This window comes from Melozone crissalis, unplaced genomic scaffold, assembly GCF_028551555.1.
Source record: "Melozone crissalis strain CALT ecotype California unplaced genomic scaffold, PUWL_Pcris_2 ptg000004l_1, whole genome shotgun sequence".
NCBI lineage: Eukaryota > Metazoa > Chordata > Aves > Passeriformes > Passerellidae > Melozone > Melozone crissalis.
Genome location: NW_026535782.1, coordinates 4397902 through 4417097, shown reverse-complemented (window position 1 = coordinate 4417097; position 19196 = coordinate 4397902). Strand labels below are relative to the sequence as shown.

Below are 19196 nucleotides of genomic sequence, written 5' to 3'. Positions count from 1 at the left end.
TTAATTATTTAATTTAAATTTTGTTGTATAGGTCTGGATTTTGAAAAAAAAAAAGGAAAGAAACTTGTGCATTGTCTTATATCATTTTAGTGTTACTAGTTTGTCTTATATATTTTATTATTGTCTTGTGCATTGTCTTATATAATTTCAGAGTTACTAGTTACTAGTTTACTAGTTTGTACTGCAGGCATTTAGACTTCTTTTAAGTCTTCTGACATCTGGAGGGAATGTTACGTTGAAGTTTCTGGAGGATAAAAATGTATAGGCCTTGATTGTTTCTTGCAAATGGCAACAGAAGGTCAGATGATATGAGACTTTTCTAAAAGTATTTATTTATTCCTAAATTATTCTTATCTGCATGTAATTTCCCTTATGCCTTGTGAAGGCTAGGGAAAACATTATTTAGTGTTTTTACCCATGAGCCCAGCAGCCAGCACAGGAAGCCGGGCAGTGCAGGTTGGGCACCCTCACACCCAGCCTTGGCCTCCAGAGGCCTGCTCATCCCCATTGTCCCCGGAGCCTCATCCTCATTGTCCCTGGAGCCTCGTCCCCATTGTCCCTTGGAGGCTCAGCCCCCTCAGTCCCTGGAGCCTCAGCCCCTCAGTCCCCGGAGCTTCACCCTCTCTGTCCCCGGAGCCTCGCCCCCATTGTCCCCGGAGCCTCACCCACATTGTCCCTGGAGCCTCATGCCCGATGGGAGCTCTGGGCTTGCACTCTGGGCAGTGGCTGTTTGTGTGACCAGTCCTTTTTATCCCCTTACCCTTCAATACCCTGGGGCTGGTCCTCAACTGGACAGATTCCCTTCAGTGCTTCCCAACCTCATTCAATTTTCCTCAATGACCTGGCTGGTGCAATTTACAGGTGTTGGTATTTTAGATCCCTTTTCTGTGTTGGGAAGGGACTCTGCTGTGCCTGCACAGCCTGTGGAGTTTTCATGAGACTTGTTGCTTTGTATAAAGCTTCTGATACCTCTATGAAACAGAACAATTTTTAATAATTCGTTCTAGAATAATTTTGACATGGCAATGTTTTGTTATTCAAACATTCTGAAATTACAGGTATTTGTAGAAGTTCCTGATAATGGCAGTCAAGAGGGCATCAACAATGTATGCCATATTTGGATTGAGGAGATGGTTATTTAAAGGAGCAGTTATTAAATGCAATTATTTGAATAAATCTTGCACTTCCACTGTTTCACTGTCTTAGCTACTCTGCTGTTGAACAACTGAGATTTCTGTTAGCCATTATGATGAAATAAATTCAAATTTCTTTTCTTTATTTTTAAAGGATCTGCTTTTGCTAAAGCAAAACCTGAAAGTCCTTGGACATCTTTGACCCGCAAAGGAATCGTGAGAGTTGTTTTCTTTCCGTTCTTCTACAAGTGGTGGCTCCAAGTGACATCAAGGGTCATTTTTTTCTGGCTGCTTGTTCTTTACCTTCTCCAAGGTAGAGTTGGATTACAGCATCAGCTTCAACTGTATGCCTTATTTTAACCATATGAAGCTGCAGTGTGCTGCTTGTTTCACTTCATGCTGTTAAGGTCTATTCCAGTATTTTCATAAAATATTGGGATGACACAGTCCCAAGCATATGTCTCTTGGTTAACATTTCTTTTACGTATATAAAGGTTGCATAATGAAAAATTTCATGCTCTCCTCACAGGCTTTCTTCAGCATTTGGCACATGTTAGTTTGTCACATCTGAACATAATTCAGGTTTTCAGGACAGCTGTTAACAAACAGAAGTCAGTTCACAGCTTTTGGGATATATAGTATTGAGTTCTAGCAATCTGACTTTGTGAGTTCCTTAATTGTATGTGACACATAAGAGGAAAATTAGAAAGGGAAGAATGTCATGTAGTGAGTCAGTGTCTATCAGTATGAAAGTCACCAAACAAATAAGTATTTCAGAAGTTTGTACAACAGATATGGAACAGAAGGTTAATGAAAGTTGGGAGCAATATAAGTACCCTGAGAAGCTAAATGACTAATGAATTTTCCACTGAAATCCAATTAACATGCAATATTACTTTTTCAAATTCACCATCTGTCATCTCAGTTGTGAATCATTGTATCATTTGGAAATTTTAATTGGAACAATATATGGAGTTAAAAAAAGAAGGCACTACCTCTTGTGTGGTGATGTTATTAGCAGGTGTAAAATTAATCTCACCATGCCAGTGCCTCAAGACCTGCAGTACTAAAAAATACTCATGTGGCCTTCTCTGAAAAGTGTTTTTTATCCCCATTTCTGAGATAGATTCCTCATTTGTCTGTGCTATGGTAAGAGATCCTATAGTGTTAATAATTCTATTCTTTTTTATAGTAATATAGGTAGTAAAATACCTAAGTTGTGGTTGGTTTGTTACCATGTTCATGTGTGTCTTATTCTGAGAAACACCATTGCAGTAATTTTTTTGTGTTCCTATTTGTAAATTTATTTTTAAAAATGTATACTGGCACTTAATTTGTGGCCCCTCTGTAAGACCCTACAGGTAGAAAAACAGTGAGACAATGAGGTTTCTGAGTGCAAGCAAGTTTTTAGGACATTGATTACAGAGCTTTCTTAGAACTAGCCTTTTTCCTCTGATTTCTTTGGGTCTCTGGTTTACTAAGCTGTGGATGGAATGCATCATTTCCCTAATCTACATGGTCTGTTATGTGACAAAGTATTTCTGTGATTGTGAGTTAACAAATAGCAGGAAATAATGAATACTACTCCATATTACACTATAACCCAACTGTTTGAAATACTTGGTATTGAAGCTGTGCAGAATTAGCTGCAGATTTTTTGATGGTTTTTGAAATAAATTAAAAGACTTAGAATAAACATCTAAGTGAAATTAAATGGACATATTTACTTAATGGGAACTCAAAACAGCCCCCCAAGCACTTAAATAGAAGGTTTGCTTCTATTTTACTCAGAAAGTGTACTCAGTTACTAATTTTGTACAGGATTGGTAAGGCAGCACCAAAATATCAAGAATCCATGATGGAAGATTAAAATAAACTACTTTGAATTCTAGTGGCCAGACTTCTGCCCTGAATCTGGATTTTGTATGGAAGTTTGGACTTTCTGTCATCATGACAGGTTCTCACTGACATTGTTGTAAAATAGTCTGGCTATATTTCATTTGTATGTGTTCATAATTAAATAATTTACCAAAAGTATTTTCTGTAGATTTATGAATTTCATTGCTTGGAATTACTGCTTTAAAATTGATTAGCTTCGCCAGGGTACTTGCTAGCATTTATGTAAATCTACAGAAAAAAACATTTTCCTTGGCTATAGATTTAAACTCCAGGGTTTATTTGCATTGGTTTCCATTAGTGTAAAGTGATTAGCACCCTGTGTGATAAGAGAACTACAGAGAAATGTTTTATGCTCAAGGTCATGGAACAGGCCAGTGACTTAAGATAGAAGTAAAACCTTTTCTTTTCTACTTCCTTATCTATCTAGTATATAGTAATACCTCATTTTTAACTTAAAATGTTTTTATATTCTAAGGGGAAAATAAAATGCAAACTTGCTGTTTCTTGTGTATTTCTTAAGTATAAAGCAAGAAACTTTAATAGTGATGTAATGGTTGTTTGTTGTGGTGGTGAGATATATAAATATATATGTATACATTTTTAAATTCGGCATTAAAAATATTTTCAAACTCCAAATGCTTTAAAAAGAAATGCTTGTTGGCCTTTGAAATGTAAGGTTGCTTTCTCTGAGGCAGCTTTTATTCAATGTGATATTATTTCATTTGTGTCTGTTTTACAAAATGAGCCACTGTGTTTTAGAAAAGCAGAGATCAAAATACTGAAAATACATAAAGAAATAATTAAAAGTGCTGTAAGAAATCCTGTTCCAACCAATTCTGCCTAGCTGTTGGTAGGAGCAATTGTTGGATACTCTGATCTAGAATGTATTGTCACACTGTGCAGAGATAAATTCTTGAATTTCCTTCCTAATGTACTTAAAAAAGATCAGGAGATGGATAATATTTTTCTAAATGTATGTGAAACACTGTGTTAGGAATCTACAATCTGCAGATTCTTGTATTCTGGAAGATGATTTCTTCCTGACAGCTCTGCTTTACTTAATGTTTTTAAGTAGCAGTAGCGAATTTTAAAATTATTTTGTGTAGGCCTACTACTGCAAAACATTTCAAATTGGGCTTATGTGTTTATCCAAATTGTATGATGGGAGCCAAAATCAGCTCCTTCTTCAATTTTATACCTCATGGAGCTAATTGTATGTGTGAGGAACTCAGTTAAGCTCATTTAGAAAGAGATAACATTAACTTTTGCTATCTGTACCTATTTTATTGATTTTTAATAAGTTGGATTTCTCATTGCATGTAGTCTTTGAGAAACCTTATACAGCAATAATGTACTTCATTTATAGTAATAAAGAATGCTCCATGCAAAGCTCTCATGCTTTAATTTAGGAAAAAGAGGAGAAATTAGAATTAGTTTTTCCACAATCAAAAATTATTAAATTGTTTTGTGTGTTCATTATGTTTCTAATACTGGTTACCTTGCTAAAGATTAGTGAAAAACATATCAAACCTGTTTTTAGTGGAGAACATTCCATCCAGGTTATCTGCTATGTTAGGTGTTCATGGGATTTATTTTAGATGTTTGAATGTGGCACACAGCTTTGTATGTGGCTGCATTTTTTTCAGTCAATTTCACTAGAGAACTGGTGACAGCTCTTGAACTTGTAATTCTTTGTGCTAGAAATAGGTCTAAATTATGGGACTTTCACTTCTCAGTAGTGCACAAACAAAACCAAGTTCTCATGGGATGTGCGGATGTTAGGCACAGAGAATTGTTTCCCAGATCTGTTTCTGAATTGTTTCTTGGAGTTTCTGTGGGTATTTTTGGGTGGTTTTTTTGGGTTTTTTGTTTGCTTTGGTTTTGTTTTTTTCTTGATAGCTCCTCTCAGTTGAGTTATGCATCACAGCTCTTCAAGCCAGAGCAAGGACAGAGTAAGCAGAGATGAGAGGGGTTGCCTTTTCCTCCTGCTTCATACCTGCTGGATGTGTTCAGGTTGACCTGGAGCCTGCAGAGGTGTTGTTGAGTGTTTGGGCTCTGGGTGCAGGAGCCTGGTTGTTGGCTGTATATGAAAATGGTTATAGGCTTACAAAACTAACAGTTAGCCATGGGATTGGAAGCTGGCCCTTTTTCCAGCCACAAGTGCTAGTTGGAGCCTTGGTCACTTCAGCTGGACTACCCCATAGTTTACATGGTTTGTCTTTTGATCTTTCCTCACTGCTAAAAAAGATGCACAGAAGTATATATAGAATGTTTATAGGGTTGTACTTATGCATGGCTGCCCATCCATATGGGCAATTTTGTCCCTTGGCTGGGACATGGAGTTTTAAATTCATTCTGCTGTGTAAGGAGTTTCTAGTCTCAAGTCTCTTCAAACTCACTGGGTTGTGCTTTGTCATAACACATGATGCAGAATTAAATTTATTTGGGCTGCTTTAAGGATGATATTTACTTTTTGGTTTTGTCTCCTACTGATGTTTCACCATATTTGAAGTGGTTTCATGACAGATACAGCTTTCCAAATGTTCTTCCCCCCTTATTTGATTCAGCCATTTTTTGAGCAATACCTATGATATCACAAGTATGAAAGAAAAGATGGGTACTAAGGCAGTAGTCAGCTGTTGAGACCCTAATTGCTGCTGGTTTTCAGGAAAATAATAATTTTGTTCTCTCAGAATTACCTGCATTGGCTTAAAATGCAGGTAAAGGTCTGCATCTGACTGGTTTGTTTTTGACAAAAGCCAAATGAGTTGGCCATTTCAGACATTAAACTCATCTTCATTTCCCTTCTTTTCCAGTTGCTGCTGTAGTGCTATTCTGTACAGCCCAAAGCCCACATAATATACCTCTGACTGAAGTCATTGGGCCAATATGGCTGATGTTGCTGCTTGGGACTGTGCACTGTCAGATTGTCTCCACAAGAACTCCTAAGCCACCTCCCAGCACAGGGGGTAAAAGAAGAAGGTATAGTCTGTGTTAAAGTACTTTAGTGAAAGACTTATAGTCTGTGTTTAGGACTTACATTTAGGACTGTTAAACTACTGTAGAGAATGTGCATGAAAAAAAAATGTAGGGGTTTACAGTCTGTGCTTTGCTGGAGATGAGAAATTGTTGCTCTGTTTTTATTTGACACTTCAAAATTGTGCTTAATTGGCGCTCTTTAACTTTTATGCATTGACTAATTTAGGCAGTTTTATTTGAATTTTAATGCATTCAATCTGACATTTTGTCTCAAAACAGTTATCTGAATAGTGGTGGATTGACAGTGTTTATATTCAAATTTATTTTTATAAATCTGGCTAATAATCTGTGGAAAGTATATGTGAAAAGAAATGCTCTTGGAAATGCAGAATTTAAGTCTTCCAAGCACTCCACTGACTGATTTGCTGCAGTGAATTGTCCCATTAAAATGGGAAACACTGCAGCTGTGACTTTTGTGGGTCTAAGCTTCTGATGATGAAATGAAATGTGTTTTGTGTTTAAGTATATAATAATGAATGTATCATGCTTTTTAATTAGAGTTTATTAAATTGATATGACAATTCTTTAGCAAAATACTTTGAAATCTTGCTTGTTTTTGCATGCTTAAACTGCTGAACACATTATAAAACTAGCAGATTGCACTTACAAAACTACCTTCCCATTTTAATCTCTTCTGCTGAAGGAAATTAAGGAAAGCAGCACATTTGGAAGTACATAGGGAAGGAGATGGCTCTAGTACCACAGATAACACACAGGAGGGAACAGTGCAGAGCTACGGTACAAGCACCTCTTGCAGTATTGGCGCTGTCTTCAGAGATATCTGGCATGCTGCTTTCTTTTTATCAGGGTTTGTATTTATTCAAGGCTACATAAGTGTTAGAGATGCACTATCCCTTTTCTAATTAAGTAAATATTGATGTAATGATTAAACGTCTGTTGATCTAGTTTTTGCTCTTAATAGCAAACTCATCTGAGTATTTGAGAATGGTCTAATCTGTTGTTTCTTGACTTTTGTAAATGCTGATGCAATGATTTTGAAAAAATATTGAATTGTCATAGAATAATTTGGGTTGGAAAGGACCTTAAAGATCATCTAGTTCTCCCCCCTTGGCATAGACAGGGGCAACTTCCACTAGACCAGGTTGCTCAGAGCCCCATCCAGTGTGGCCTTGAACACTCCAGGGATGGGGGCAGCCACAGCTTCTCTGGGCAGACTGTTCTACTGTCACCACTCCCTCACTTAATAATTCCTTTCTAATATTGAAAGCTAAACTTTCCTATTCTCCATTTGAAACCATTGCCCCATGTCCTATCACTACCTGCTCCTGTAAAAAGTCCCTCTCCAGCTCTGGAAGGTCTCAGAGGTCTCCCTGGAGCCTCTTCCAGGCTGAACAGCCCCAGGTCTCTCAGCTGTCTTCACAGGAGAGGTGCTCCAGCTCTCTGATCATCTTCTTGTCCCTCCTCTGGACTTGTTCCCACAGTCCCATGTCCTCCTCATGCCGGGGGCCCCAGAGTTTAGCACAGTGCTCCAGGTGGGATCTCATGAGAGCAGAGTACGGAATTAACTTCTAGTTAAATTATATTTTGTTGTTTTACTGCACCGTGTAGGCTATCAGGGGAAAAAAAACCAACTTAGTGTCTCAGTTTTAATCCAAAGAGAAAAATTCAGCTGTTTAATTTTACTGTATTACATTACCTCCTTGTTACGCCAAGAGAATGCTTATTCAACTGTCACTGTCATCAAGTGACACACTTTTTCTTCAGGATTCCAATAAACACTGATTGGGCTATTAAATTTTTTTTTAAAAACCCATTCTATAGCTCTGTTTGCAAGACATGCTATGCATGCAGCATTTTGAGTGCTATGTATCAGCATGTATTAATTAGTGAAAATATACTCAATAAATAGTATTAAATGTAGAAAAGGGATAATGCAAGTTATGACGTTGTTTTGTTGTGCATGCTGCATTGTAAATACAGCAACACTAACGTGTCCGTCATACCTGTGATCTGTGCTCTTAACCACTGGTAAAACTTATGTTACCTTCTGGGAGTGAACACTTGAAACCTTGGACAAGTTTTAAAAATGTTTAGAAGTGTTGTAAGAGGAGAATTCATCTGACTTTTTTCTGTGTCGGTTAAGCTGTCTTTGGGTCACAGTGATAGGCACCAGGGTCTGTAGGCATTACTCTCTGGCATGCTTCAAGGGTAATCTTGTAAACATTTTGATGTTTTGTTTTCCCTTCATTGAAGATACTGTTCTGCAGTAAGAAGAGTGTTGGAAGACTATTTTTTTTCCTTTCCTTTCCTGCTATGTGGCTCAGAGTATTTTCAGTTGAGAAGGGCTGTGTGGAACTTATTCTAAAACTTGTTTAAACCATTTAATGAGTGGTAGTGTGTGTATATATATAGATGTTAAGCCTCCACGATGACTACTTAGTATATACAGTATCTTCAAAGGAAGAAGAACACAGAGTGACTGAGAGTGCTGTAAACAGCCCTTAGTCCTTTGTTACCCCTTCATTGCAGAGGCACAGTTGTTTGTATGTCTAGAGCCATACAAACTTGTCTAGATGAAAAATAACCTTCTTTTTCCCCAGGGGAACATGCAGTTCAGTTTCGTTGTGTAATTTTTTTCATGGTAATACAAACAGTTTGTCAGCACAATGGGAGTGGGGCTGGGAATGAGGAAGCAAGAGCACAGTGTGGAGTACATTGACTGCTTGGTGAGGTTCCTTAAAGAAAATCTTATGAAATCTCAGTGCAAGGAAGCTTCACAGCTACACTTGGCCTGTTTCTTAGGACAAACTTGGAAGCTCTTTAGATAAGCACATTAAAATGTCGTACATAGAATGTCTGCTGAGTATTTATTTTCAGCAGTTTTGCACTTACAAAAATCTTTGACATACTGTTTTCTGGAATTTTAAGTATAGGTCATTCAAATTCACCTCAGAAATTAAATTTTCTGTGTTAGGGCAGGACCCTGTGTACCTACACCATTTGCCTGTGCTCAGATCATTAGTAAACTGGAAGCGTGTATTCAATAAATATCCTTTCCAATGGCAGAATTCAGCCTGACTTAAAAATTATAATTCTAAACTTTAATCCAGCACAGGGGCAATTTAGAAAATACTACTGATAAGTCTTACTTGAAAAGAGGGTGGTATCCAAGCAAGTGATCTGTTCAGAATGCAGTACTGATTTCAGAATTTGCTCTGCATGTGTCCTTACTCCAGTGGAAGTCTTATAACCTCTAAAGTGTTGTAATCTCGAAAAGTTTTACAGTGGGAACAGAGAGAAGAATTTTTCTGATCAACCCCAATGAAAATACATTGAAATATATTGAATACATGAGAGTGCAAATCCACACTCTTTCAGAAATTTTATTGAACTTTTCTTTAGTATTTTCGCTTGATAATGCGTGAAGAGGACTAAAAGTCATTCTTGATTTAGCTTTTGGCATATATTCAAGCCTTTTAAGACATTGTATTTACTCCTGGTGTTCGTTGTTTTACTCTAAATACTTTTAGTTATAGCCTAAAATTGATTAAGGATGTATGTATATATAGTAATTCTAGAGAACCATACATTTTTGCCAGCAAGGGATATATTGTTTGTATTTATTATTGTGGGGGTTTTTGTTTTGTTTTTCTTTAAAACATGTGCACAAAAGCCTAACTTTAAGCCCAATATACACTTTTCTGGCTTGAGGCTTACACTTAAATTTATACAAAAAAATAACTTTAGTTTTTCTGTTAGAAGCAAATAAAGACTTCAGTCAAGCTCCCTGATATTTAGAATGAGCCTTAGTTGATACCAGACCAGTAGCTTTGGTCTTATGATTTCAGCACTCAAACATTGCTTGAGTAGTGAAATCCCATCTGAAGAGGTTGTGCATACATGCAAGTGTTCCTCTTTTCTCTTATCTGTTCCTTTTCAACTGTTTGAGGCTACTTCTAGCTTTAAAGTTTTGTGTAAAATGCATAAAAACTTTTCAAATCAAATTTGGAAGAGCTGTCTCGTTAATCTGTTCATATAGTTTAGTAACTTGTGGAGGAAGTGTTTCTGACTGGATGTGTGTGTGATGAGAACTTAAAATTTTCTTTCAAACAGTGCAGAAGTAAATGCAGAAGTGCTGGAGGAATATTTAATGAATTACAGATTAGATTATCTGGATTCCTCCTTATTGCAGATAATTTAATTTTAGTGCTTCTTCCTCATTACTCACAACTGACCTTGCTTATTATTTTGCAATGAGTTGCCACTGAAAGGCAGTCCTTTTGCTTTAAAAGAATTATAAATGTTAACTTTTTTCTTAGTTAGGGTGACAAATTAAAGCTGGGAAAGGAGGATTAAACACCTTAGTAACACTGCCTCTTCTCTTGATCATTTTGTCTGCATCCCTTTATTCCATTATTTTGTGAGCTGAATTGGTTCTTTCTGGATTTTTTCCCTATTTTATCCAGCTGTCCCTGGCCATTTTTTGCTTTCAGGACTCCCCTTTATGTGTGGGATACCTTATCTTGGAAGGAATGTGAAGCGACTCTCCAAATTCTCCCAATTTGTTTGATGTACATATTAAAGAGGAATTTAATCTTCTGCTGTGTAATCCAAGCCCTCTCAGAATGCCTCAGTCCTTAAAGAGAAAGGCAGTGCATATTCCCTCACAGGAGCACCAGATCAATTGAACAGATTCTTGATAGTTCAGTGTTCTTGATAGCCCAGTGCTCTACTTGAAATAAAAATTAAAAATTTCAGAAGCATTATTTATGACACTTGTCTTCTTTCCTCTCTTTTCCCACTTAGTGTTCTGAATATCTAAAAAACAAAATTTAATTTACTTTGACAATAGAGGAGCTTAAGACTAGAAGTCCCTGTCAGTAAGGTAGCAAGCTGCTATTCCTCTTTATGCCTTCATCCACTGCACTTTCTAGTGTGGGACTGTAATCATCCAAATGTTTGCTTTGAGAGAGCTTCTTCTTGCAGGAGATAGTCTGCTGCTACATTTATTGTCTAGGAAAGGGCTTTGATTTTAGAGGATGTTATGGGAGACTATTCAGTGAGAGATTTGTCCTTTAAAATCCTGGAGATTTTGTCCTTTAAAAAGCAGCTTAGTTGGTATGTTTGTAAGAGATATGGAAAAATGTTGCCTGGGGTGTTGCTGGATAATGCAGCAAAGAGTAGATCCCCTTCTGTTTAGGAGGGTTGTCAGTAAGCAGAGTATATTCAAAACACCACCAAATATCAGTGTACAGAGTACTAAACAGCATGTTTGTTTGCAGCTTCAGGAAATTGCATGCTTGCTTTGAATTAATAATTATTAAAGCAACTTCTAGCAAACCTCTTTTATTAAGATTAAATAGAGAGATTTCTCTTTCACTTTTGACGCTTGTGATTCTTCCATTAGCAAAGCTGCTGTGAAGTTTTATTTTTAAAACAGGTTTCTTTTTCTCTTCTTTCAGTACCTAAGGATACACATTTCTTTCATACCCTGACAGTTTATTTTATAACAATTTTAAGAGAGGATAATGGGTGTTATTTAGAAGATTAAATAGTTACAAATATAGCATCAAAATCAAATGTTAATATTGTTATTTTGTGGACATCTTAGTAAAGCTAAAACATTGGTTGATAGGAATAAGCAGGATTTAGACTGGGAAATAATTCAGAGAATAATTAATTTAATACATGTATTTGTTTTAAATATAGATCTAAGAAAGCAAAAAACTCAATAGATAAATCCACTGAAACTGATAATGGCTACGTGTCCCTTGATGGGAAGAAGCCAGGCAGAGGCAGTGAAGAAGGAGTGCAGGGCCATGAACGCCGCTGCGAGGTGATCAGGCCAGAGGAGACAGGGTGGAGCCCTGCCACAGGGAGAGATGCCCTGGGCAACCACAGTCACCACAAAGTAAGTGTGTTTGTTGCTTTTTGTGATGCTTTGGATGCATTTTTATCTGCTTTATTCTTAAAAATATTTTAAAAATGAAATTAGGCTTAGGGTCCTGGAGCCAAAACTTATAGCGACTTGCCTTACTTCATCATATTCCTGGCCTTTTTCCTGTAGGAGGAACCTTAATGATGCTTAAACATTTTTTGGTATTTTTTATTTCAATGCACAAATTTGTGTGCTGTCCTTTATCTGTGGGTATTTCTTGACCAGGTAAAAGTTCTGTGCCTTCTCTGAGAGTCTGGGCATCTATGGTCTGTCTCTGTGATAAAATGGAACAGATTTTGGATTACTGACAGTTTGTAGTTTTAAGGTCCTTCTGAGCATTTCTTTGCCTGTGAATCGGCTTCCTTTTCCTTTTTTCTTTGGTTTTTTTTGTGGGGGGGTGTTTTGGTGGGGTTTTTTTGTTTGTTTTGTTTTTGTTTTTAATTGATCTGTGTGAAAGATGAGGAAGGCAGGATTTCCCTCCAAGTGAAATAGGCAGGACTCTCTATAGTGAGGAATAGGAATGAGAGGGAATAATAGAATCATAGGAAGTGATCATGGAAGAAAGCAGAACTTTTAATTTGTCTGGGTGTTATTATCTCCTGGATATCCTGTATTCAAAGTAACACACATTAGTGACCTCAGTATTCAACATACATCCTCTAAACCTTCGTCCTTGTAAGAGGTGGTAAATGTTAACTTTGTACTGAATATGTTGATAATTCAGTCTTATACTGTTGCTTTTGACTGGTTGGTTGGTTTAGATATTTTGGTTAGGTTTGTTCTCTTTTCAGAAGCAGATACATTTTCTCTAAGCATATCTTGGCATGTTCAGTTTACAAAAAAATCATATTTAAAATAAGAGCATCATAATCTTTCTTGAGGCTAATGTGAAATAGGCTTTCCTTTGAAAAAAATATCTTTGATGCTACAATTCCTATTCCATAATTCCTGCTCTGTCAATTTTGAGTCCTCAAAACGCATTCATATCTGGTTTAACTGAGCGTAGATACTGAAGTTGTAGAAAGAAATTTGATTTCACTAGTTGAGAACAAGACCTATTAAATATTACTCTGTCTTACTACTACTGTATTTCCTGCCCTAGGATACTCCCAGGACTGTGACAAATTTATCAGATGAAGTTTCTAGTGAGGAGGGGCCTGACACTGGCTATTCCTTACGCCGCAATGCAGAGCGCACCTCCAGCGACTGCACCCTTCGGAACAGGAAATCTCACCATTACAAGAAACACTACCCTCTGGAGGTAGGTTCATTTCTATTGCTTCTTGCCTGTGAGTTCTGAAAAAAAACTTGACTTCTTATTGAGTAAGGCATATAGAGCAAGCAGCTTGCATGTGCTTGGTTGCTAGCTGGAGTTAAACGATGGCATTTCCACAAATGGGTTTTTTTTTCCTATCTTGGATTTTAGGAGTCTGTGAGTTGGAAGTCATGCTAGTGAGGAACACAATTTTTTTCCTTTGCTTTTCTTTAATGACAGTGTTTTGAAATGAACAGACTGTAATCTAGTTTTTTTGAGCTTCATCATATTTTTCAGTTTGTTGTAAGGAGAATTAAAATGTTTGGTAGATTTTGCATCGGGTTATGGTAACTCTGTTACTGTCCTGTGACACCAGTTATCTCCTCTGGAAATTTGGTTTGTTACAGAAACTGTAGTAATTGGGGATTTGCAAATTTTCAGCATGGTTCTGCTCCCATTTCTCTCCATTTAGTATTTTGGATCCACTCACTTTCTTACAGAAAAGTCTGATTGACTCTGAATTTTCATTTCCTTGTCTTCCTTGAAACAATAATATTAAATCTTGTTTTGAAATTTTACCAAAATGGTCAATGTATAAAAAATACCAAAATCTTATGAGACTTGATGACATTACAGCTTATAATAGTGGACTTCACAGATTTCATGTGAGCAGAATTTTGAATTGTAAGGACTCAGACATTCTAAGAGAATGGAATATCTTAGTGTGGTTTTGCTTATTTATTCATTATTTTAAAAAATCATGCTGTTTTGCTAATGGTATGCAGCTTCACAGATATGGAACACTTCTTAAAGGCTGTATTGCTATTTTTTCTCAAAGGTTAAGCAAAGAAGGCAAAGAATAAAATCAGCACTGACAAAAGTCCTCTGACAGATGGGCTTGATAGGCAGAGCTTCATAAGTAAACTCTGTGCTTGTTATAGGAAAAGTGTATTGGAAGGGTTCAGATACTGCTTGCTCTGATCACAACTGCAAGGCCTTGAAGTTGATGCTTTGCATAAAAAAAACATTAAATAAACTATTATTTCACTAATTTCTTGCAGACTTTGGTTAGAAAGATGCAGAATGTTGATTGAGGTCAGCATTTAGTGCCTTTTGCCATGTGTGGTTTGCGATAATGGCGCTGTTTGTTTCATGTTAGAGAAGATGTCCCTTCAGTGTGTGCTTGTGCAGCCATAGTGCTTCACAGGAGAAAGCAGAATGCCACCATTACAGTTGATTTCTTTGGTTTTTCAGCTTAGATATATTTTTCTCTAGTGCAGAGTGCTTCAAAGCTGGGGAAGACTTTGTAGACACCTTCAGAAGCTAGAGACAGAATGTAATCCATGTTTAGCTGTGGCAGTACTGTTTTACACTTATTCCCTGTTCAGTGATCTGACTGATGCAATGAAAGAGGAAGCTTTTCTTTCTTGCTCCCAACTCGCCTCCCCCACACCATTACAAAGAAAATGAAACAATAGTTTTCAAATCAGTGAAAGCTTTCTTTGTATTAAAAAAATTAATAAGTGAAGTCTGTGGATATACTCTCAAATTCTGTTCTGCATTTTCTTTTATCTTCATGTTTATGTGTCTCCTTAATTGTTGTTTGAGCAAGCTATTTTTCATGTTCGTACTTTATTAACTTCAGCCTCACTGGTACCCAGTAGTGACTGCCTTCTATAAGTATCTTTTTTTTGCTTGAAAAAATTAATTTCAGACTTTTTCTGCATTGATGTTATCCCTGTCTTTGTAAAAGGTGGAGAAAGAGTTCAGACCAAATTTTTTCTAAACATTTCTTTACAAAATGATTAGCATGAAGTACATTAAACATGGTTTTCAGAAAGAATGAAGAACATTTCTTCAGATAGTAATGGACTGTGAATCACACTAAGTTAGTATGTCTGCTGAAACAGTGCTTAATATTTTTTCAGTGTAGAAAATTGTATGTTCTCAAGAGAAATTAGTAGAGATAAACTTGGTGTTAAGAGGGAATGGAAATTGCCAGAGAATGGCAGTGAGTAGGCTGATGCTGCTTTTAATTCTACACCCCTGTCTTCTGGAAATGGATTCTGTTTATTGTAGAATTTTGTTGTAGAAGTAGTTTAAACTCTACATTGTTTTTCTGAAGACAGCAATAGATTGTTTCATGTGTATACATTGGGAGATTTGAATGTCCCAAACTTCAGATTTTTCTTTCTTTATACAAGAGCTGTGTCAAAGTGGAGTTTACAAAGGCATACTTGTTTGTCAAGTGCAGTTTGTTTAAAATAATTAAATTTTTAGGTCTAATTGTGCAGATTACACATAAACCTGGCATTAGCTATGTGTACCCTTGCTGTTTTTCCCCCCTCTATACCTGATGCATTACTGTCTTCAAACCCACTCTGTCTTAAGAAGGTATGTTAGTAGTAACAATGTGACTTTAGGGGACTTTAGGGGCAATTCCTCAGAAGCTGGAGATATAGCTGGAGTCTGTGGCTTGATAATTGCTATTAAATTCTAAACTAATGAGCTCTAAAAATCTGTGAAGTAGTTATTTCCTTTTAATAATGAGTATGATTAGATTCTTCCTTATGTGACCACTTAACTAAAAAGCAGAGGCCATGGACCGTTGCTTGCTTTTTGGTACAGTATCTTAAAATGTGCAACATCTTAGACACACTTGCAATAAACACACAAATCTTTCTGATGACAAGGATTATGGATTAGAACCTAAAAATCCAGATGAACACAGATTCACTAATCTGACCTTTAAAACATCTCTGCCAGGAAATGATGTAGAATAAAGCATCAGCATTAATTCCAGTGGATGTTTGGCTTTCAGGACACACCTAAATCAGGTACCAGCTGCAGTTCCCGGTGCTCCAGCTCCAGACAAGACTCTGAGAGCACAAGGCCAGAGTCAGAAACAGAAGATGTGCTGTGGGAGGACCTCCTGCACTGTGCTGAGTGCCACTCATCCTGCACCAGCGAGACAGACGTGGAGAGCCCTCAGGTGAACCCGTGTGTGAAGAAAGAATTCAGAGATGACCCATTCCATCAGGTTGGTACCCACCAGTTCTGGTTTTTTACACTACACACAAGGTCAGCGTTACCTTTCATACGTCACAGAAAGCCTGGGAGAGGGACCTATATCAGATGGAAGTAACAAAGCCAAAGTGATTTGGTAGAATTAAAACAAGTAAAACTTGATTTCTGCTACTCAGTCATTAGTTTTTCAAAAGAAGAGAGTATGACAATATATCAAAATAGCCTATAGAATATTTGAGTGCTTGAGTCTTAATTCTAATTTAGGGCAAGAACTGACTGATTTACGTTTCCTCTGTGATAGGTGGTTCTGTTTGGGTATTTATTTTTCTCTTTTGGGGTTTTTTTTCCACTTTTTTTTGTTTGTTTGTTTTGTTTAATTTTTTGTTGTTTGGATTTTGGTGGGTTTTCCTCCCTTTTGTTTTTCTCTAGTGGAATTGCTTTTTATAAGCACTTACCAGACACCTTTCTGTTTGCTTATTTGGAAATGTATATATAAGAAAAGCAAACAGAAGGATAACATATGCTTTATGTATATGCATATATATATAAATGATATCTTGGGTGTATTAGACATGCCTAAATTCTATTTGATTATAGTTTTTTAACCTTAAAGTTTATAATAGCAATTTGGATTATTTCATGCAGTGTTTTCTATTTTTATTTTTAGTTCTTCCTGCTTGCATTCAATAGAACATTAACCTTGCAGTAGTGAGTTGAATTACAGTACATATATTGACTTAAGGATTTATATTGCTTTGACCACTTGAGAATTTTTCTACCTGATTTCAGATAGTAAATTTTTGAGTTTCAGCTCCTGGTGCTGGTACTCCCTCTAGAGGGAGAGCTTGGAAAACTGTGGTTAAGAAAAACCTGCAACAAATATTTATGCTATTTTAATATTATAAATAATTTCTTCTTCACCCGGTAGAAATAAGGGAGATAATTGAGTACTCAAAAGATTACAAATACTTCAGATCAATACTTACAAAACAAGCAATAAAATGAAAATAAAGCTTTACTTGCAATCAGTGATAATTAAAATGTAGAAATAATAGCATGCCCTTGCCCCTGCCAGCAGCAGCACTTCCAGCAGTGTGATGCACACAGAGCCAGGTGACTCAAGCTGAAATCAATTTCCATCTCCTGAAAGGGGGAGGAGGGACACGGGGCTGAGGAAAATAAAGAAATGGCCACAGCAGTATTTGTCACCTCAACATTTTTCCATATCCTTTAGTTCTCACTTGGCTCTGTGGTTTGAAAGAAAGGTCCCTGAGCCCTGAGTGCATTCAGAAGATTAACCTCGGATTGCTTGGCTGTAGGAGCTGCTTGTATTGATTAGACACCTACTGCTCTCTGAGTCTGGCCAGATCCAGTGTGCACAGGGGGGTCTTTGTGCAGAACAAGGATTTTGAAGTCATTAGGAGCAAATAATAAAAAACTGTTTCCCTGAAAAAACCTGAGAAGAGTGCTTTTCAAGATGTTAGGGGCAAACAAATGAAATAAATTCATTAAATGTGTCAGAGTTAAAAATGACTCATAAGTAAAACTTTGTTTTCATATTTCTCTCTTCTTTGATACATTTGAGTGAAAAAGAAGCCAATAAATTCTTAATCCCATTAACTCATCCCTATTAGAAAATGGAGTATATAGAAGGAGAGATTTCTGTTCTCACAGCTATTTCTTGGAAAAGAAAGGGAGGATTTTAAGGAATGTGGTTAACATATAATAGACGTAAATGCTATATAGCAATATTTGTGTCAGTCTAAAGTGTTTTGATTTGGGTTTTTTTGGTGTTTTTTTTTATTTGTGGTTTTTAGTTTTTTGTTTGTGTGGTTGGTTTTGTTTCTGGTTATTTTTGGGGGGGTGAGGGGGTTTGTTAGTATATTTCTGACAAAGGCATATTGACATGAATATAGATTCTTAATTCTGATGGAAGATATTTTTTGTCTTTCCCAGAGTCATTTGCCTTGGATCCACAGTTTGAATCCAGGACTAGAAAAAATAAGTGCAATTGTATGGGAGGGTAATGACTGCAAGAAAGCAGATATGTCTGTGCTTGAAATCAGTGGTATGATAATGAACAGAGTGAGTATTTGTTTTACTTTATGCAAATATTGTGTTTAGAAGTGTAAGCACTACCAAGCTTGGTTTATGTGGGTGGGTTTTTTTGGTTGGTTGGCTTTTTGGTGGGTTTTTTGGTGTTTTTTGATTGGTTGGTTGTGGATTTTTTAATTTGTTTGTTTTGTTGTTCGTGTTATGGTTTAAGTCTCTGTTATTCACATTATTGTTTTATGGCTTACATCACTCTGATTTACTTATTACTACTAGATTAAAGAGCTACCAGGTCTTTAGTTTTGAGACAATAAGAGGTGTTTGCATTTCTAGGTGCTTGCTCACATAGCCAACCTCAGTTTTATTGATACATGTTGTGAATAATCAAGTTAATCTCCTTGATTTCAATGAACAAGTAATTTATTGGGTTAGGAATATACAGATCTGGGTATCTGGATGCTAAAGTTAGGATTGGAAAAGAAAGCTTTCCTCTTTAGGAAGCAAACCTCTGAGAGGATGAGTGGGATGTTCTCACTAGTCCTCCCTCCTTTTTCCTAGTACTCCTCTTGAGGAATCAGTTGGAAATGCATTTAATTGATGTGATCTTTTTCAAAATAGACAACATGAGTATTTTGTAGAGTTGCTCATAAAACCAAGCACAGCCAAAGAAAACTCTCACTAGTTCTGACAAGTTGATACTCACTCTCTCCCACTTGTTAAAAAGCAACTTATTCACAAACCTAGTTCTGATCTCTGCCTGACTCAGAGGCTTTGCAGGTTTGGATGCAAGACACAGCAGAGACAAACTCAGCAAGCCATGGCCAGCAGAACAGAACTCCAGGCCTGTCTGCACTGTAAGCACTTTGATTCCACTAAAAAGGATACAACCTAA

The 19196-nt window shown here is 36.7% G+C and overlaps 1 protein-coding gene across 2 annotated transcripts in view; it reads left to right on the top strand.

Annotated features, from left to right (window-relative positions):
• PHTF2 (putative homeodomain transcription factor 2) overlaps window positions 1-19196 on the top strand; it is a 59723-nt gene that overhangs the window by 29509 nt on the left and 11018 nt on the right. For both annotated transcript variants that reach the window (XM_054277804.1, XM_054277812.1), the window contains exons 5-11: window positions 1288-1446; window positions 5849-6014; window positions 6715-6879; window positions 11742-11943; window positions 13073-13231; window positions 16047-16265; window positions 18209-18337. In XM_054277804.1, the coding sequence (XP_054133779.1) occupies window positions 1288-1446; window positions 5849-6014; window positions 6715-6879; window positions 11742-11943; window positions 13073-13231; window positions 16047-16265; window positions 18209-18337 (1199 nt within the window). The remainder of the gene's footprint in view (window positions 1-1287; window positions 1447-5848; window positions 6015-6714; window positions 6880-11741; window positions 11944-13072; window positions 13232-16046; window positions 16266-18208; window positions 18338-19196) is intronic.